Genomic DNA, 16946 nt, shown 5'->3' with positions numbered 1-16946 from the left:
ACCCTTTCTAGCCTCTCATCAAATTCTAGCCTCTCATCAAAATCTTCTGTATTTTAAGTGGACTTGTTTCTGAATATCAAAGGAGTAGAGGTAGGTATTCAAAACTGCAATTAGTAGAGTTGGAAACTGTACACTCAACTCCTAGGGTTCTTTAATTTTATAGCTTTATCCTGAACTTGTGAGTTTCAGATTAGTTTCTTCTTTGATTCAACATATCAGGTAACTTTGATGGTCAAGACACTGTTTCTTAGGAAGAGTGTTCAGGGATTTTCATGCACAGGCTGGACTTCTTCGAGACCAGCTGTCTCTGCATTACAGAACCACACAAATTCAATCTAACAGAGCATGTATTAGTGTCTCCAGCAAATATTTGTTGAACACCTATTTTTAGCTAGACTCCGGAGTGAACAAAGCGTGCGAGGATTCAACCCACTCGAGCTTGCAGCCTAGATGGGAAAGTGAGTGATAATAAACAAGAAGAACCATATCAGCTGGGAAGAAGGGCCACACAAACACTAGACGGATGCCAGAGAAAGTGAATGGGAGCCTTTGTTAGATTTGGGATCCCTACCAGATCCCCCTGATGAAGACACATTTAAAGGGAGAAGCAAATGATAGTAAGAAGACCATTTGTGAGATAGGAGTGGGGGAAGAGTGTAGGCCGAGGGAACAGCCCATGCCATGGTTCTAACACAGGAGGAAACGCGGCTCCTTGAAGGAATAGAGAACTGGTATAGCACAGTCCGCCGGGTCATACAGCCCTTTGTAAGGCAGGAGAAAGGACTCTGGGTTTTATTTGCAGTTTGATGAATGCCACTGGGAAATGGGAAGCAGGACAGTGATGTTGGCCGACTATAATTCTGAGGAAAATTGGCTTGTTTGCTGGAGAAGGACGGAGGAAAAGGCAAAGCCACAGACCTGAAGACAAGTTAGGAGACTCTTAGTAGCTGCAGTGACCGTGCCCTTTGTTCACATGAGCCCCTTCTGAGAGTGAGTAGGCGTGGCAGGTGCGTATGCCGTCGGAACACGCAGTCCCTTGAGCCGTCACATTTGTCTTGGTAACGTAGTGGAGACTTCATGCCATTTCATTTAATCTCTGCAATAAGCTTGGTGTGCCTGGCACATGATAGGTGCCCAATAAATGTTTGTTGGGTGAGCGAAGGCGCGGAAGTGGGGGTGATTAATATCCTTGCTTTAGAAATGGAGCGGTGCTACAAGTATGTGTTGAAGCCGAATTTTAACTATAAACCCCATCCTTTTTCCTCAGTTTCTTACAGAATGCCTCATTCTTGTTGCTTCTTAAGCATTTCTGGATCATCTCACATGTATTTCCGCTTTCCTCCTTCATTTTCTCCCAGCTCCTGGGGTTACTGTTCTACACACAGAGGTTCTGTAAATGGGTTTGCTGTACCAGTTTTCATCAAAGGCAGGGATCAGACTGGCCATTGACAGTGTCAGGGCCCCAGGCAACTTTCTGATCTTTCCTTTGAAGCACCCTGAGGCCTCCACCTGGGCAATCTGTCAGGGATAATTAAAGAGGCTGATAATGGGCATGCCTTCATGTTCCCCTCGCTCCTTGCACAAATAACCCCCTCCTCTGTCCTCTGCTGCTCATCCAACAAACCGGCACCACCTTACTTCCAGGCGAGGAAACCTAGGACCCAGTACACTCGTTCTAGGCAGAGTAGCCCCGCCTGTTGGATAGATTGCATCGAATTCTCAACGAAAAAGATGATCTCATTCTCCTACTTTGAATTATAGGCCTAGAAGAAAGTTCAGATTTGTATATTTTATATAATTTGTATTGTAAATTGTACATATTTCTGGCTTCCTCCATAAACATTCAAAGCAGATTTATCTTCTAACAAGATCAGTTTCAGTAGAGGACTGGCTTCTAGGGAGTGGTGTGCACAGGCCTCCTGATGTTTTCATGCTTGATAAGCCTCTGTGCCTGTGTGTGTGTGTGTGTGTACACACGCATGTGTGCTCATTATGAATCAATAGCTGATGGGACCTAGTCCATGCTGGGCTGGAGAAAAATGTCCCAGCTTGCATTCTCATACTTCTTCCTCGTATTTTATACTACTCACTTGTTTTGCTTAGGACAATGTAAACCTGTCTACCAGGAGATACAGTGTATCATTTACTAATATTTATGATTATTCAATAAGTAAACCTTACTTATTGCTGGGTTTATAAAACTAGTTTCTGTTTTAGATCTGAAGAAAAGTCTGCTCTTTTACATGCTGTCAAAGGAATGATACTAGAGTCCCACCCTTAGCTTAATTAGGGAAAGACAGTGGGGGGGGGGGCATGAGTCTGCATCTGTCATTGTGTATGTATGAGCAAGAAGATTAGCTGCTGAGTCACATTGTCAGGGAAGAGCAGAGCCAACTTTCTTCTGAAATATAATCCCCCTCACAGTCTTGCACAATGGTACATTCACCTTGATGTGTTCAACAGAAATATATAGATAGAACAAATCTGAAACTTCTCTATTTTGTTATTAAATGCAACTAGGAGTTTGACTTCTGAAATTTAATATACAAGCATTTAACTTCCATATTTTTTCCTTTTATTGTAATAATACCTATCCACGTGGGCTCAACTTGCGGCAGGAAAACCTTTACTTTAGCTATGATAATGTAGCTTGCTAAAAGAAATGGTTTGCTTATTGCTAGAACCTTAGGAAACAGACACTAAAGGAAGATATTTGGATTTTCCTTTTTAAAAAAAGCAGTGGAGGGGCATCTGGGTGGCTCAGTCTGTTAAGCATCTGTCTTCAGCTCAGGTCATAGCCTCAGGGTCCTGGGATCAAGCCATGCATCAGGCTCCCTGCTCAGCAGAATGCCTGCCTTTCCCTCTCCCTCTGCAGCTCCCCCTACGTGAGCTCTCTCACTCTCTCAAATAAAGAAATAAAATCGTAAAAAAAAAAAAAAAAATTAAAAAGTAGTGGGAATGATATAGGAAGATCACTCTTTGATGTTGGGGGAGATAGATGAATTCCCCCAAATTTCTTAGAGATGCAGACTTTCCATAAACTGGAAAGTGTCAGATATAACAAATATATTCTTTGTGGCATATAGCTCGCTATGATTATTTTTCCCACTCAGATGTTAACCTTTTCCTTTCAATGTTTTGATTTAATATAGTAAATTATTATACTTGTCCTTTTGTTTAAAAAAAAAATACCGGAAAGTAAAATGTAAATCTTTGATGGAAAATGTGATCATGTTTTTCCTGGGCAGGAGGGAACTTGCGGGCGGTGATGTTTGCAGAGATGAGATAGAACATGACCCAGTCTGTATTCCTGTAGCACGCTACAGAGTTTCCTCTCCTCTTAAACCCCATCTGGCAAATAGAGGCAAAGCTAATTTCATAAGAACTGTCTTGTAACAAATCTTAGTTTAGAAAAACTCCCAACTCTTTGGCATTTCTTTGCTGAGCTCATGGTTCTTTATCAGTGAGCTCAGTCCCGGTGGATATGAACAGTCAAGAGAGGGTGTTCCCACAGGAAGGTCCCTTTCTCAGTTTAAAAAAAGATCGGACAAAAGCATAATGCAAAATTCTGAGTAGCAACCTTTTTAGGAAGTATAATTTAGCAAACCACTCACATTTTTTAATATTTTATGACTTTTCTCCATCTCGAATTGTTATTAACCAACAATGTTCACCAACTCTTAAGTTAATAAATATTATAGAATGGAGCGCTACCCTGGCCAGCGAGGGTGCTGAGCAAGGCACCCAGCTGCCTTCTGCTCTGCTCTGATGAGACTTGAAAATGCACCAAACAGCAGGACAAGAGTGCATAACTGTAAATATCTTTGCGCTAATGAGGACTTCTCTTTTCTCACCAGTAACAGCTGGGGGTAAAAGTCATCAAAGACAAAATCATAAATGTTTTATATTGGAAAATGCTAGGTGAGTCTAAGACATGGTCAGTTGATTAGGTTACTGCCAAGAAGTAAACAATAGGCTTATTAAAGCTGTAATTAGGCCTTGTGGACATACTGTATTTTTAATCGGAGCTTCAGCAGGGGATAAAGTAGCTGAAATAATCTAGTGCTTTGTCAAGTGGAAGTAAAGCCAGCTTTTAAAAATGTAGCTATGCCTTTTTCTTGGGATTTCTACATGACCTTTGTTCTGAGAAATTGGGTGACTTCATTTTAAGTTACAAAGTAACTTGTAGGAATTGATTAATTATTATGTGGTTTTCTTACATTGTGTCATTGATCATATGGTGGTGTTGTTTTTAATGGTTCCCTATGTTTTGGCGAGTTAAGCGTGGAGGGGAAATATAGGATGATGGAATGTATTGAACCACGTACTTTACCTACTTTACGTACCTACGACTGCAGGTAAAGACTGTAGGAATAGGGGGGCCTGGGTGGCTCATTCATTAAGCGTCTGCCTTCGGCTCAGGTCATGATCCCAGGGTCCTGGGATCGAGCCCCGCATCCCGCTCCCTGCTCTGCTGGGGGCGGGGGAGACTGCTTTCCCTCTTCCACTCCCCCTGCTTCTGTTCCTGCTCTCCTTCTCTCTCTCTCTCTGTCAAATAAATAAATAAAATTAAAACAACAACGACAACAAAAAGACTGTAGGAATCAAGGGTTATGTAGTTTGCCCATGGCCACATAGGGGCTAAATGGCTGAAACTGAACTTCTAAACCCAGGCCTGTGTCCTCCAACAGCTGCCTCTTACATCACACCACCATTGACACCTTATCCTGCAGATCCCATTTCTCCAACCAAGGCCCCCCAGAGTGCTGCTTCTGCTTCCACCTGAGCCGTATTGGCTGTAGCCTCTGACGCTGGGTATATCTGCTGCCTCCAGGACACGAGCGCTCTGCTCACCCCCGTCATTTGTTCTCCCCACATCGAACTCCAGCTCTCATCTCCCCTCCTCCATAAAGCCCTCCTGATTTTTTCTGCCCCCACTCCTGCATCATTTGATGAGTTTTTCTTTTTCTTTTTTCCTCCAAATTTTTATTTAAGTTCTGGTTAGGTAATGGACAGCGTAACGTTAGTTTCAGGTGTAGAATTCAGTGCTTTCATCACTTACCTACAACACCCAGTGCTCATCACAACAAATGGGCTCCTTTATCCTCATTGCCTAGTTTGTAGTACCTGTCTACCTCCCCTCCAGGACCCAGCAGTCTGCTCTCTGGAGTCAAGAGTCTGTTTCTTGGCTCGCCTCTCTTTTATTCCCCGCTATGTTCACTTGTTTCTTAAATTCCACATAGGATTGAGATCATATGGTATTTGTCTTTGTCTCACCTTATTTCACTTAGCATAATACTCTCTAGCTCCACCTACACTGTTGTGGATGTTAAGAGTCCATTCTTTTTATAGCTAAGTAATATTACATTGTGTGTGTGTATTCCATTATATGGAATATATAATATTCCAATAATTCCATATAATATATAATATTCCATATAATGGAATTATATATATGGAATTATAAATATGTATAATACTATATATAAATATGTGAATACCATATATGGTATTCATAAAGATTATATACGTATACACATATATACATATATAGATACATAGACATATATATTTATATATATAGACATATATATTTATGTGTGTGTATATAGATAGATAGATGAATACCACATCTTTATCCATTCATCAGTTGATGGACATTGGTTTTTTTCTATAAGTTTGGCTATTGTTGATAACACTGCTATAAACATTGAGATGCATGTATCCTTTGAATCAGTATTTTTGTACCTTTAGGGTAAATGCCTAATAGTGCAATTAATGGATCATAGGGTAATTTTATTTTCAAGTTTTTGAGGAACCTCCACACCGTTTGCCAGAGTGGCTGCACCAGCTGCATTCCCACCAACAGTGCAGGAGGGTTCCCCTTTCTCCATATTCTTACCAACACCTGTTGTTTTCTGTGTTGTTGATTTTGACCATTCTAACAGGTGTGAGGTGATATCTCATCATGGTTTTGATTTTCATTTTCCTGATGATGAGTGATGTTGAGCATCTTTGCATGTGGCTGTTAGGCATCTAGATGCCTTCTTGGGAAAAATGTCTATTCATGTCTTCTGCCCATTTTTTAACCGGATTATTTGGTTTTGGGGCTTTATGAGTTTTTCACTCTCTGAATACCTTTTAGATTTAGAGCCATAGATTTTCTGGCATAGAGCTCATTTCAAATAATGTATTAGATGAATAAACTTAACATTTACTTATTTTCTCTCTACTTGTAATAGCATTCTGTATTTTCCACTAAGCCTCATACATATTGCAAAAATAAAATTCTGATCCAGAAATTTCAATTAACATAAGCATCTGCAGAATATAGAAAGAACCCTTGAGATAAATAAGCACTTTCTTTGGACTAATTCCATTCTTTGTAGATATAATCTCTCTTTTTCAGCATTTATTAAGCTCTTAAAATGCTTCCTATTAATTATCAGCTAAAACAGCAGCTAGCCAACATTCTTTTCCTAAAGAGGTCATGGATTTTTTGTCTTTTTTATTTTTGGAATTATATGGCTCTATGAGTTACTAGAATTAGGTTTAAGTGAGAAAATTGTAAGAATATGGAGCTCATCTTTTCATTTTTCTATAGATATGTGAGCCCACAGATGCTATCTAACTTGGCTTCCTCACATTTGAGAGATGCAAAATTTATGGGCAGATATTTTGATTAATATGCCCTTTCTCAGATAATGAGGCAAAGCAGTGGAAGTTTGGCAAGACTTCTCAAAGCAGCAGCCAGCTGGAAAATGATCACAGTTTTGCAAGATTATTAGACCAATGTCTGAAAACTTAGGAGAACATCTTATTAAATGCTCATCTCTTTAGCTCAAACTCATATTGTTCTTCTCTGAGGAGACGTTAAGGGTTGAAGCTTCTACTCGGTGTTTTCCATATGTCACATAACTCTACAGAAAAAAGAGATAGATTGACTGTCATCGTAGAGGACACATGCCCTTGCCATGGTGAAAGAAAGCAGCTCCCATGGCCGGGGCTGGTGGGCCCACTGAGGCAGGCACCTGTGGTGGGAAACGTACCATCTTCCCAATCCAACCACTGTCTTAGGAAACAATATGTCTTCATGAATGGTCTGTTCAGCTCTCCTGTTAGCCATATTGTGAAGCTAGGAGTTATTTTTGCTGTTGAAATTAGAAATAATTAGAAATAATTCAGCACCTTTCTGTGCTGAAAGGTAGTATGATGGTTCTTGGGGCACCTGGTTGGCATAGTCGGTTAGGAGGTTTTGGCTCAGGTCGTGATCTCAGGGTTGTGAGATGGAGTCAGCTGGGTGCTCAGCAGGAAGTCTGCCCCAGATCCTCTCTCTCCCTCTGCGCCTCCCTCTTATTTCCCCCTCCCCTACTTGTGTACTCCTAGGTGCACACACTTTCTCTCTCAAATAAAATCTTTAAAGGGCAGTGTGGCGGTTCTCAAACTTGACGGTAGGTTGGAATATTAAGGTTTTTGTCTCACCATCAGGAGTCAGATTTACATGATTTAAGGTGTGGTCTGGGCATCAGGGAGTTTTAAAAACTGCCACATTTGAGAAATCACTAAGTTAGGAAAACCCATTTTCTGGTCTTGCTGACTGGCTTCAGGGAAGGTGTCAACCGATGTGTGTATACTTCCTAATGTGTTGTATTGCCGCAAAGGTTTTTTCCAGTCCTGGGAAAGATACAGGTCTTTCCATATGAGGCTTTGTTGAATTGCAAGGAATTTAAATTGATTTTTCTTGTTCTGGAGTTAAAGTCCTAGGTGAAAGGCCCTACAAAAGCATTTTGTTTTTCTTTAAAGTAGGCTCTCTAATAAAAAGTAGATCATGTGGCTCACTTATGAAGACAAGCATAAAACCTTTCCAAGTCAAATACTAAATCTTTCAAAAAATTCTTAACGCTTAATTTACTTAATTGCAACATTTATGCGATGTCTTCCATGTTTCGAGTAAGTAAATAATGTTTTGAGGAATACTCCTAATTTTTAGGGAAACAAAATTTAGGATATGTGAGGAAACAAAATGAGAGCTAGGGAAGCACGTTAAGGGCACTGCACTAGCGTGGATCAGCAGCAGAAGGACTCCAGCAACTCTGTGGCTGATGGCAATCAACAAGGGGAAATTTCTCTCAACAGTAACAAGATCAAATCAGATCACCTGACTCTTTTCTTGACCAATGGGTTTTTCCTACTCTGGAATGAGTTGCTGAAAGAGATGAAGAGTCTAACCTTCCGGAAGAATTTCCTGTAGACAGGTCTCAAGGTGAAAAAAAGGAGAAAAACAGTTCCTAAATCTGGCTGTTCTACTGTCATATTTTAGTGGAATTTTTGAACTCTTATGTTCCAGGGCCTGGCTGCAGAGATTCTGATTTAGCCCTTCTGGAAAGGTCTTAGAGTTTGTACTTGTAAACCTTCGAGGGAATACTGATGATCCCCAATGTGGGGACTCACTGGATGATATACACAGCCAAGTTCTTGTCCAGTGCTGTTCCACGGGGTCCTGATGACCAGTCTTCCCTGTTCTTCAGTGATTTTCAATTACTCCTGAATTGTGAACACATTTGCTCAGTAGACTGGCTATTGGAACCCTATCAAATAAAGAAATTTTTAAAAGATTATTTATTTATTTATTTATTGGGAGGTTGGATAGGGTGCACACCAGAGGGAGAGGGAAGAAGAGAGAGAATTTCAAGCAGACTCCACATGCTAAACATGGAGCCTGAAGTGGGGCTTCATCTCAGTCCCTGAGATCATGACCTGAGCCAAAATCAAGAGTCCGACGCTTAACTGACTGAGCCACCCAGGCATCCCATATGAAATATTTTTATAAAAAAGAAATTGATATAAATGCGAGAATCAGGCTCATAAAGTATATTCTACAGGTACTTTCCATTGGGGTTCAGGAAGGTATTATTACCTGAATACACCTGATTCTTGCTAATAATTGACTTCATTGTAAACAAGTATTAATTAACACCTAGAAAGAAGAGCTCAGCTAAAAATTTTTTTTTAAATAAAATGTGTTATTTTTACTTCCTTAGGCTTTTAAAATAACTCTGTGGAGTATAATTCATATATCATAAAATCTACCCTTCAAAAGTATACAATTCAGGGGTTTATTATAGTACTTTCACAAAAAATGTGGCCCCATTATTATCTAGATTCAGAATATTTTCATCATCCGTCCCAAAATGCCTCTTCCCCTCAGCAGTCGCTCTCCATTCCTTCTCTCTGCATCCCCTGGCAAATGCTAACTTATATTCTGTCTCTATGAGTTTGCCTATTCTGGGCATTACATGTGTATTGAATCATAAAACCTGTGGCCTTTTACATCTGGCTTCTTTCACTTACAGTGTTGCCAAAGTTCTTCCATGTTATAGCATATGTCCCTACCTTATCCTTTTTATGGCTGAGTAATATTCCATTGGGTGGCCCTGCCACATTTTGTTTATCTGGATAGAAGCTGGCTTCTATACATTCATTTAGAAGCTGGCTGAATGATCTATGGGAAGATACTTCTAGTCCCTCAAATTGTGTATATGTTAGAAATTTCTTGTAATAAAAAGTACAGAGAAAAAGGGAAAAAAAACCTTTCATAGTTTCAAAAGTTGCCACAAAATGAAGCCAATGGAAAAAAAAATGTTACTTTAAAAAATATATATTTAGGCGAAATCATTCATTGGCTTAGAAGTGAGTTTAATATGTGAGAATAATTTTTAAAATATGTGAGAATAATATATCAATGGAGATAAATCAATTTAAAGATGACTTGTGTTAGAGTTTTTACCCTTTATTTTCAGGCCAAGTAAGCTGAACTTCAGAGTTCAATAACTTCTTGCTTTATCTCTATTACATTAGATCTCTTAATCACAGAATGAAGCAAAATGGACACTTTTATCTTTTAAAATAGATTTGATTGCAGTAAGAGACACATTGACCATTGTCGGCTTAAGTAAAGGTTGCTTGATTAACTTGATATTGATATATATATTTATAATTGGGTTTGAATTTTCCATATAGGCTCACTTCCATTAATTATAAATAGCCTTTAAGAAGAATCAAAATGAAAATCAAAACCTTCTTAACAGAAGAAAATGCTATTGAATACATAGTTGTTTTTTTTAATTACCCCCCATCTCCCTTCCCTTCACAAGATGCCTCTGTTCTACTGCTGCGCAGGCTATAGGTCCTTTGAGTACCATCCGTAATTTATTTATTTTTTAAAAATATTTATTTATTTTGGGAGGAACAGGTAGAGCAGGAGGGAGAGACAGTCTCAAGCAGACTCCTTCCTGAGCATGGAGTCGGACGCAGGGCCCAGTCTCATGATCTGGAGATCATGACCTGAGCCAAAATCAAGGGTCAGACAGTTCACCAGCTGTGCCACCCGTGCGCCCCAGTTTCTCTAGGACATGAACGTGGTTATGGGAAGCAGAATTCCAAGGTCAGACCATGAGAACCACCCTCAGGTGATCACTCAATGACATTTTGCTGTGGGAATGCCAGATCTCAAAATGTACCTACTGGAGCCCAATACAAACCAGTCCTATAAAGATACATGGGAAAATATTAGGCATCTGTCCATTTTATGTTTGACAGCTTTGTTTTATGTAAAGCACCACGAAGTAATATCACTGATACTTTGTTTGCTATTTTAAGCTGTCTAAAGTGCCTTAAGATATTAAGTTGGTTTGGGGGCCCTTGGACGGCTTCAGTTCAGGTCATGATCTCAGGGTCCTGGGACTGAGCCCTGTGTTGGGCTTTGTGCTCAGCAGGGAGTCTGCTTGTCCCTCTGCCCCCCTCTCCCTGATCATGCTCTTTCCTGCTTTCAAATAAATAAATTCTTTTTTTTTTTTTTAAGATTTTTTTGTTTAAAGATTTTATTTATATATTTGTCAGAGACAGAGAGAGAGAGAGAGCACGAGCAGGGAAAGCAGCAAGCAGAGGGAGAATCAGGCTTCCCACTGAGCAAGGAGCCCAGTGGAGCTTGATGGATCATGACCCGAGCTGAAGGCAGATGCCCAACCAACTGAGCCACCCAGGCACCCCACAAATAAAATCTTTAAAAAAAAGAATTTAACTTGATTTTTATTAATTTAATAAGTTCAAGTCACAAGGTCATAGCTTTTCACAGCATTTTTAGGATTGTTACTTGGAGAGCTCACAAAGAATATTTTAAGTTCGCATGGGGAAGTCTGCCTGTACAGTAGCCATCCATACATATCTGTAGCATTTGTTAAGCTTCCCTCTAGAGAAAACAGAGTGTATCCTTGGAGTCATGCAGAATATCATGCGAATTACAAGGTGCCAGTGAGTATGTGTTAGATGGGTGAATGAGTGCTTTTATGGAGAAGCCCAGTTCTGAGCCCTGAACTATTCAACTGACAAGTTTATGTATTCTCTGCCGATACAGATCTCACATCCAAAATTACAGTCCTTCTGTGCTTTCTCTTTTCCTAGGTTCTTTGAAACTGCTTCTCTGAAGATACAAGTATTCTATTTTGAGAAGGTTTTTATAGAAATAGAAAAATGAGCTCAGGAAGTCAGACCTGGAAGGTCCCACAGTGATCATTTAATCTAAATATTCCCTTCACAATTGAGGAAGGAAGGAGAATGTAATTCCTGAACTTGGAAGGACTCCACTTCCACCAACTGCTCAAAGATTAATTTCATTAATTATGACATTTGCATGGCTCCGATGCTCAACACACATGTACTGATCCCCTAATCATGCCAGCAACTGTTCTGAACTCTGGATCCAGCAGTGGACAAGGGATATTAAGTTTCTGAGCAAATGAGATTTATGTTGAACAAGAATGAGGCATAGGAGTGGGGGGAAAAGAAAGAAACTCTGGGCAGCCTCATTTGAGATAGTCTAACAATGAAAATCACGCTCCTGGCAGTAACCAAAGAAAATTCCCTTCCCTCATAGAATGAAAATATTTCTACTTTCTACCTATCTAACCTACTTTTCATTTCAAATTATAATGAACAACGGTCTTGGATTTTATTGTTGTTGTTGTTAGAAACTGTCATCCCACAAGTAACATAACTTTTGTGCACATGACTTCTCCTCTGTAAGCTGAGGAGGGTTATTTAAAGTTTCTTCTGCCTTTGAGACTCTTCATTGAGTAGAGCCTCGCAAGTGTTTTTGGATTCTTTTTCCTTCTCTTCCAGCCCCTTACCTTCCATGAAGGGCTTGGAGGATGGTGCTTCAGGTTCGATATCTAGAAGACCTCTTGACTCTTGTGGTTTAGCTTGTGACACAGTGATAATGGGAGAGAGTCAGACATACTTCCTGAAGTACAGCAATCTTCTGGCTTTTTCTTTACTTTTAGAGCCATAGAAGGAGGAAGTGACAAGACCATCAATCATTGTGCAGGAATAAATACTGCTAAACTTGTCAGCTTTTTGATCCTTCCCCGATCATTTTTTTTTTTAGCTCAGTTCTTGGAAAAGGAAACTTTGCCAAAGCTTTTATTTTTCTTTGTGGTGTCATATTTGCCAGGCCAAGGATAGAATATCGAGGTTATATGATTTTAGGACTCAGAAAATCACATGGTAGTAAAAGTGGAACCTAACGAAATAATTGTATATAAGTGGTAATACAAAAAATGAGAAAATTCATTTTCGAAAGCAACTTAAAAGACAAACTGTCTCATACCGAGTTTACTTTGTCAATTTCTTTAACGAGTCTACTGGAGACACTAAATAGAGGTTTTCTATAGTGTCAAGTTTCAGGTGGAATTTTTGCTCAGTGTCCATAATCCTACATTTATAGAAGAGAGCCAATGTGAGCCACCATGAAACTGATCCATGGTTAGTCAATTGTTCACTCTGGATTAGAGCCTGACTGGGAGGCAAGTCAGTATTGCCTCAGGCAAGTTTATGTACCAACAACAGAGAACAAATTGCAGATCCGGAATACCTGGCAGGTCATGTTGTTGGCAAGTGGTGATAGTTTCATTGTACAAGTGGGAAGTCCTAGTCGATGCAGTGCTCCTGTATCTTCTCTCCACATACGTAATTCCTCCCTTTGTTATAAGATTAAATACAAGTTCATCTTGCTCTACGAAATCTTCACAGACCACTACAGCCCATGAAATTACTGTTTTGTTTGAACTAAAAACACAACTATTTGACTCATCTGTCAATCATATTTCCTCTTGTAAAGCTAGGTTTTTTTTTTTTTTTTCCATCTTTAAGCCTTAAGTGTATGTATGCCAGATACTAAGATAATAAATCTTTAAAATTTTCATTTTTGGACCTGATACTGTATATTGGAGGTATTTAATTAGATTTGCTCAAGGCTTAGCTTGTCTTAACTCTGTCACAAAAATAGTGCAAAAAACATAGTTAACTTTAAGCAAAAATTGGAAGTACGCTGATATATCTTCTTGACTTTATTATGTTCATTTTTCCAGGCCAGGGGGCCACAGTATCCCCCAACTTTATCTTGTATTTAGGCAGCCAGTTCCTTTAATTTCCTTCCCCTGATCAAGACTTGTGCTCAGGGAAGAATTTAGCTTTTGTCACATATCTCAGGATAGGTTTAATCCTTCTTTCCCAAGAGAATCAGCAGTTTCATCCAGTTCTATTAGTGAAATGCCAGACGTTATCACCCTTCAGAGGAGTTGCACATGGGCAAGTCTGGGAGGCAAAGAGAGAAGAAGGTCGAGTGATGGTGGCCCAGATAGACCCAAGTGGGGGGAATTGATGGCAATCTCCTCTAACAACCAATTTAACTCAGAGACTAGGAACAGCAACATCTTCAACTAAAACGTCCTGGTAAGTATTTAGAATCCTCTGAACTCAGAACTAGTCACTGCTAGGTAGTTAGTCAATGAAGACATTTTCCAAGAAGAATTTCAGGTCAGTACCTGAGCTATCTGCATCCTTGTATTGAAGAACACTGGTTGTTGATGGAAGCTAAGCAACTCTTCCTGAGCAATGACTATACTTTGTATAGCTACTAAACAAAAAAGCAACAACAATAAAAGAACATTTCAGCAAACATTCACCTTGAGAGTCCTACTCAATGAAGAAAGCGTACTATAGAAGAGGAGAGGTTTAGCATAGAAGTTATGTATTGGCAGCTCTCAAAACACTTCATTAATTAAAGAAAAATGCACCCATAATATATTTAACAGGATTTAGCGGCACGGTAGCTCAAATTTTAGAGAATTCTAATGCAAAAATTTTTCTGATCTTCCAAATGATGTAATGGTACTGATTTGCTAAGTACCTAATTATCATTTTCATCATTATTTATCCCTTTTAGTTTTGATCACTAACTAAAATGACTGTGTAAAAAATAAAGTTTTATTTGAAGTGATGAATATGTACCTCATTTTCTTACAGGTAAAAAATGATTAAAATTATCTAGCCATTTTTTAATAAGATTTTATTTATCTATTTGACAGAGATCACAGGTAGGCAGAGAGGCAGGCAGAGAGAGAGGAAGGGAAGCAGGCTCCCTGCTGAGCAGAGAGCCCAACGTGGGGCTCAATCTGAGCTGAAGGCAGAAGGCCTTAACCCACTGAACCACCCAGGCGCCCCTTATCTAGCAATTTTTAGATATATCTGTGGGATAACTTATTGAAATTTAATTTTAATTGCCCCAGAACTGGGGAGTATGATGTTTTCTGTACCTGTAGAAATGGAAAAATATTCTGCCCTTTCATCTAATAGGAGAGATACTTTTCTAAGAACTTCTTTGCAGGCCTTCCTCTACATAGGACTATCTAACCTGTTTCTACAACTCACGAACCAGAAAATTTTATCAAATGGCAAATCATTTTGCTGACCTCCAGAGTGGAAACCTCCTTAAGTATTCTGTAAGTGATAGTGTAATTCAAAGGTAATCACCAGTGCAGGTGTTCTAGGCAATAGCCCCTGGCCTTACCCAGAGTCCTTATAACAACAGAAGAAATTAAGACTGAGGCAAAAGAGGTCAGCACAATGGGAAAAATGGCGAATGGCATTCTTTCAGGCAGGAGAAATACTAGCAGAATTACCATAGTCATGTTTCTTACTAGCTTTTCTCCTTTTTCAAGGTCTGGAAAATATTCAGCAGGTTTGCCAAATACAACAGATTTGCCATTGGAGAACAGAGGCTTTGGTATTTCAAAACAGAAGATTTTTAGACACTGCTTTTGAAATGATTTCAAATCAATGTTTTTAAAGGTTGTCATCTCAGTTGTTAAATTTTTTAAATTAAAAAGGAATATTTTGCATGCACATAATAGAAAGCTCATTATACATGATTAGATGCAAAATGTTTCCCTCGGCTTTTCTCTTCCACTTACCCATATGTAGTTTCAATGTTTTCCTAGCCTACCTGCATCATCTTGGGCTGGCTTTTTGGTTTCCTGTGACTTCCTCCTCTTCCTGGCCCCAAAGGGCACCGACTGTAAAACTAAAAGCCATGGCTACTTTCTACTACTACTGTGGCAATGACTGTTGTGGGTTCCAGATAGTTTTTGTCCCATATGAACTGACAGGATGTAAAAAGATTTGTACTGAGTGAAATAATGGAGGCACTCTTGCTCCCTAGGCTGCTTTGAGCAAGTTAATTCATAATTTGACAAAATAGAAGTATCCAACTATTTTAACCTCGAAATGTACATTTATGTTGTGTTTTGAAGGAAGGTAGAGGGAAACCGAGTTTTATCATAACCTACTATTTTTCCTCTTCTACACAGGCCCACCAAGACCATCACTATGACAGATGGGGACTATGATTATCTGATCAAACTCCTGGCCCTTGGAGATTCGGGGGTGGGGAAGACGACATTTCTTTATCGATACACGGACAATAAATTCAATCCCAAGTTCATTACAACAGTAGGAATAGACTTTCGGGAAAAACGTGTGGTGAGTTTTTAACCATACTGTTATGTTAACTTTGTTGCTGATTTCTCTTCCCCTTGACCCATTGAGAAATAGAATTAAGAACCTATGTTTATTGTACCACAAAGTGTCTGTCTTTTTTATCACAGGGAACTTATAACCTGTCACTTTAATTCAATTGAGAATATTCTTAATGTTGTCAACTTTCAATAATATTTTGCCAAGAAAAATGTGGAGTGACACTACACCTGTCTCCAAAAGCATATAGGACAAAGAAATAATTTACAGGTTTATAGGCGTGTTTTCTGTGAATTCTCTAGGAGTCTTTCAAAACTTGAATGATCCGGGTTTTAAAACCCTTAACTCTTGATCTGAGTTAAGTTTCTCCATAATAACTAGTGTTCATTTCTCAACTCTTCAGAGAGAAGTTAAAAGAATGATTGGCAAATAGCTGGAAAATGAGCTTTGTAAGTGCTTGCTGCATTTTTATTTATGTGTAGACTCAGCTATCAATCACTAGCTTATTATGAACAGAATGTGAGACCAGTCCATGCTATTTTCCAAGATAAGGGAGCTTAAGTGAGAATTACAACTGCTTTCTTCTCCTATGCTAGACGCTAATGACAGGAGTAAGGATATTGTGACATGTGAGACGCGTAGCATAGACACATGAGCTGAGCCAGATTTACTGCCACCCAAGGTATTCTTGATTGCCAACATGGCTATGGCTTCTAGTTGATGTCTCAAATCTACTCTTTGCTCGAGACTTGGGGGGAAGAAAGGGAAATCACAGTTGAGGAGTTAAATCATGGTTCCGTATACATCCTGTACCTCATCTGAAGATCAATATATTTTAGGGTCTTCTTAGCACCCTTGCTTGCAACCCCTCCATGTTTTCCTATGACTTCACCCCTCCCAAATGCCTCCACTCACCTAGGTAGATAAGTCCTTGCGAAGTTTTCCCTTTGAACATTTTTACTAAACCATGCTTATGCTAAACCACACTATAAACATCTCTATTAAACCGTACTTGAGAGCGCTGATGAAGTATTAAAGTTGTTAGGCTTTGCTTAAATTAGAAGCCAAAAGGCCAT

General features: G+C 39.3%; 1 protein-coding gene across 6 annotated transcripts in view; it reads left to right on the top strand.

Annotated features, from left to right (window-relative positions):
- The window catches only part of RAB27B (RAB27B, member RAS oncogene family), a 152869-nt gene that overhangs the window by 119252 nt on the left and 16671 nt on the right, over positions 1-16946 (top strand). For 5 of the 6 annotated variants that reach the window (XM_059138693.1, XM_059138690.1, XM_059138692.1 and 2 more), the window contains one exon: positions 15705-15876. In XM_059138693.1, coding sequence (XP_058994676.1) covers positions 15724-15876 — 153 coding nt within the window. In that variant the 5' untranslated portion in view covers positions 15705-15723. Of the gene's footprint in view, positions 1-11467; positions 11616-15704; positions 15877-16946 lie in introns of those variants that run through there. The other variant, XM_059138691.1, reaches the window with a different exon arrangement.

Source organism: Mustela lutreola, chromosome 11 (assembly GCF_030435805.1).
Source record: "Mustela lutreola isolate mMusLut2 chromosome 11, mMusLut2.pri, whole genome shotgun sequence".
Classification (NCBI taxonomy): Eukaryota; Metazoa; Chordata; class Mammalia; order Carnivora; family Mustelidae; genus Mustela; species Mustela lutreola.
Note: the sequence above shows the minus strand (reverse complement) of the source record. Positions and strands in the feature narration are given on the sequence as shown.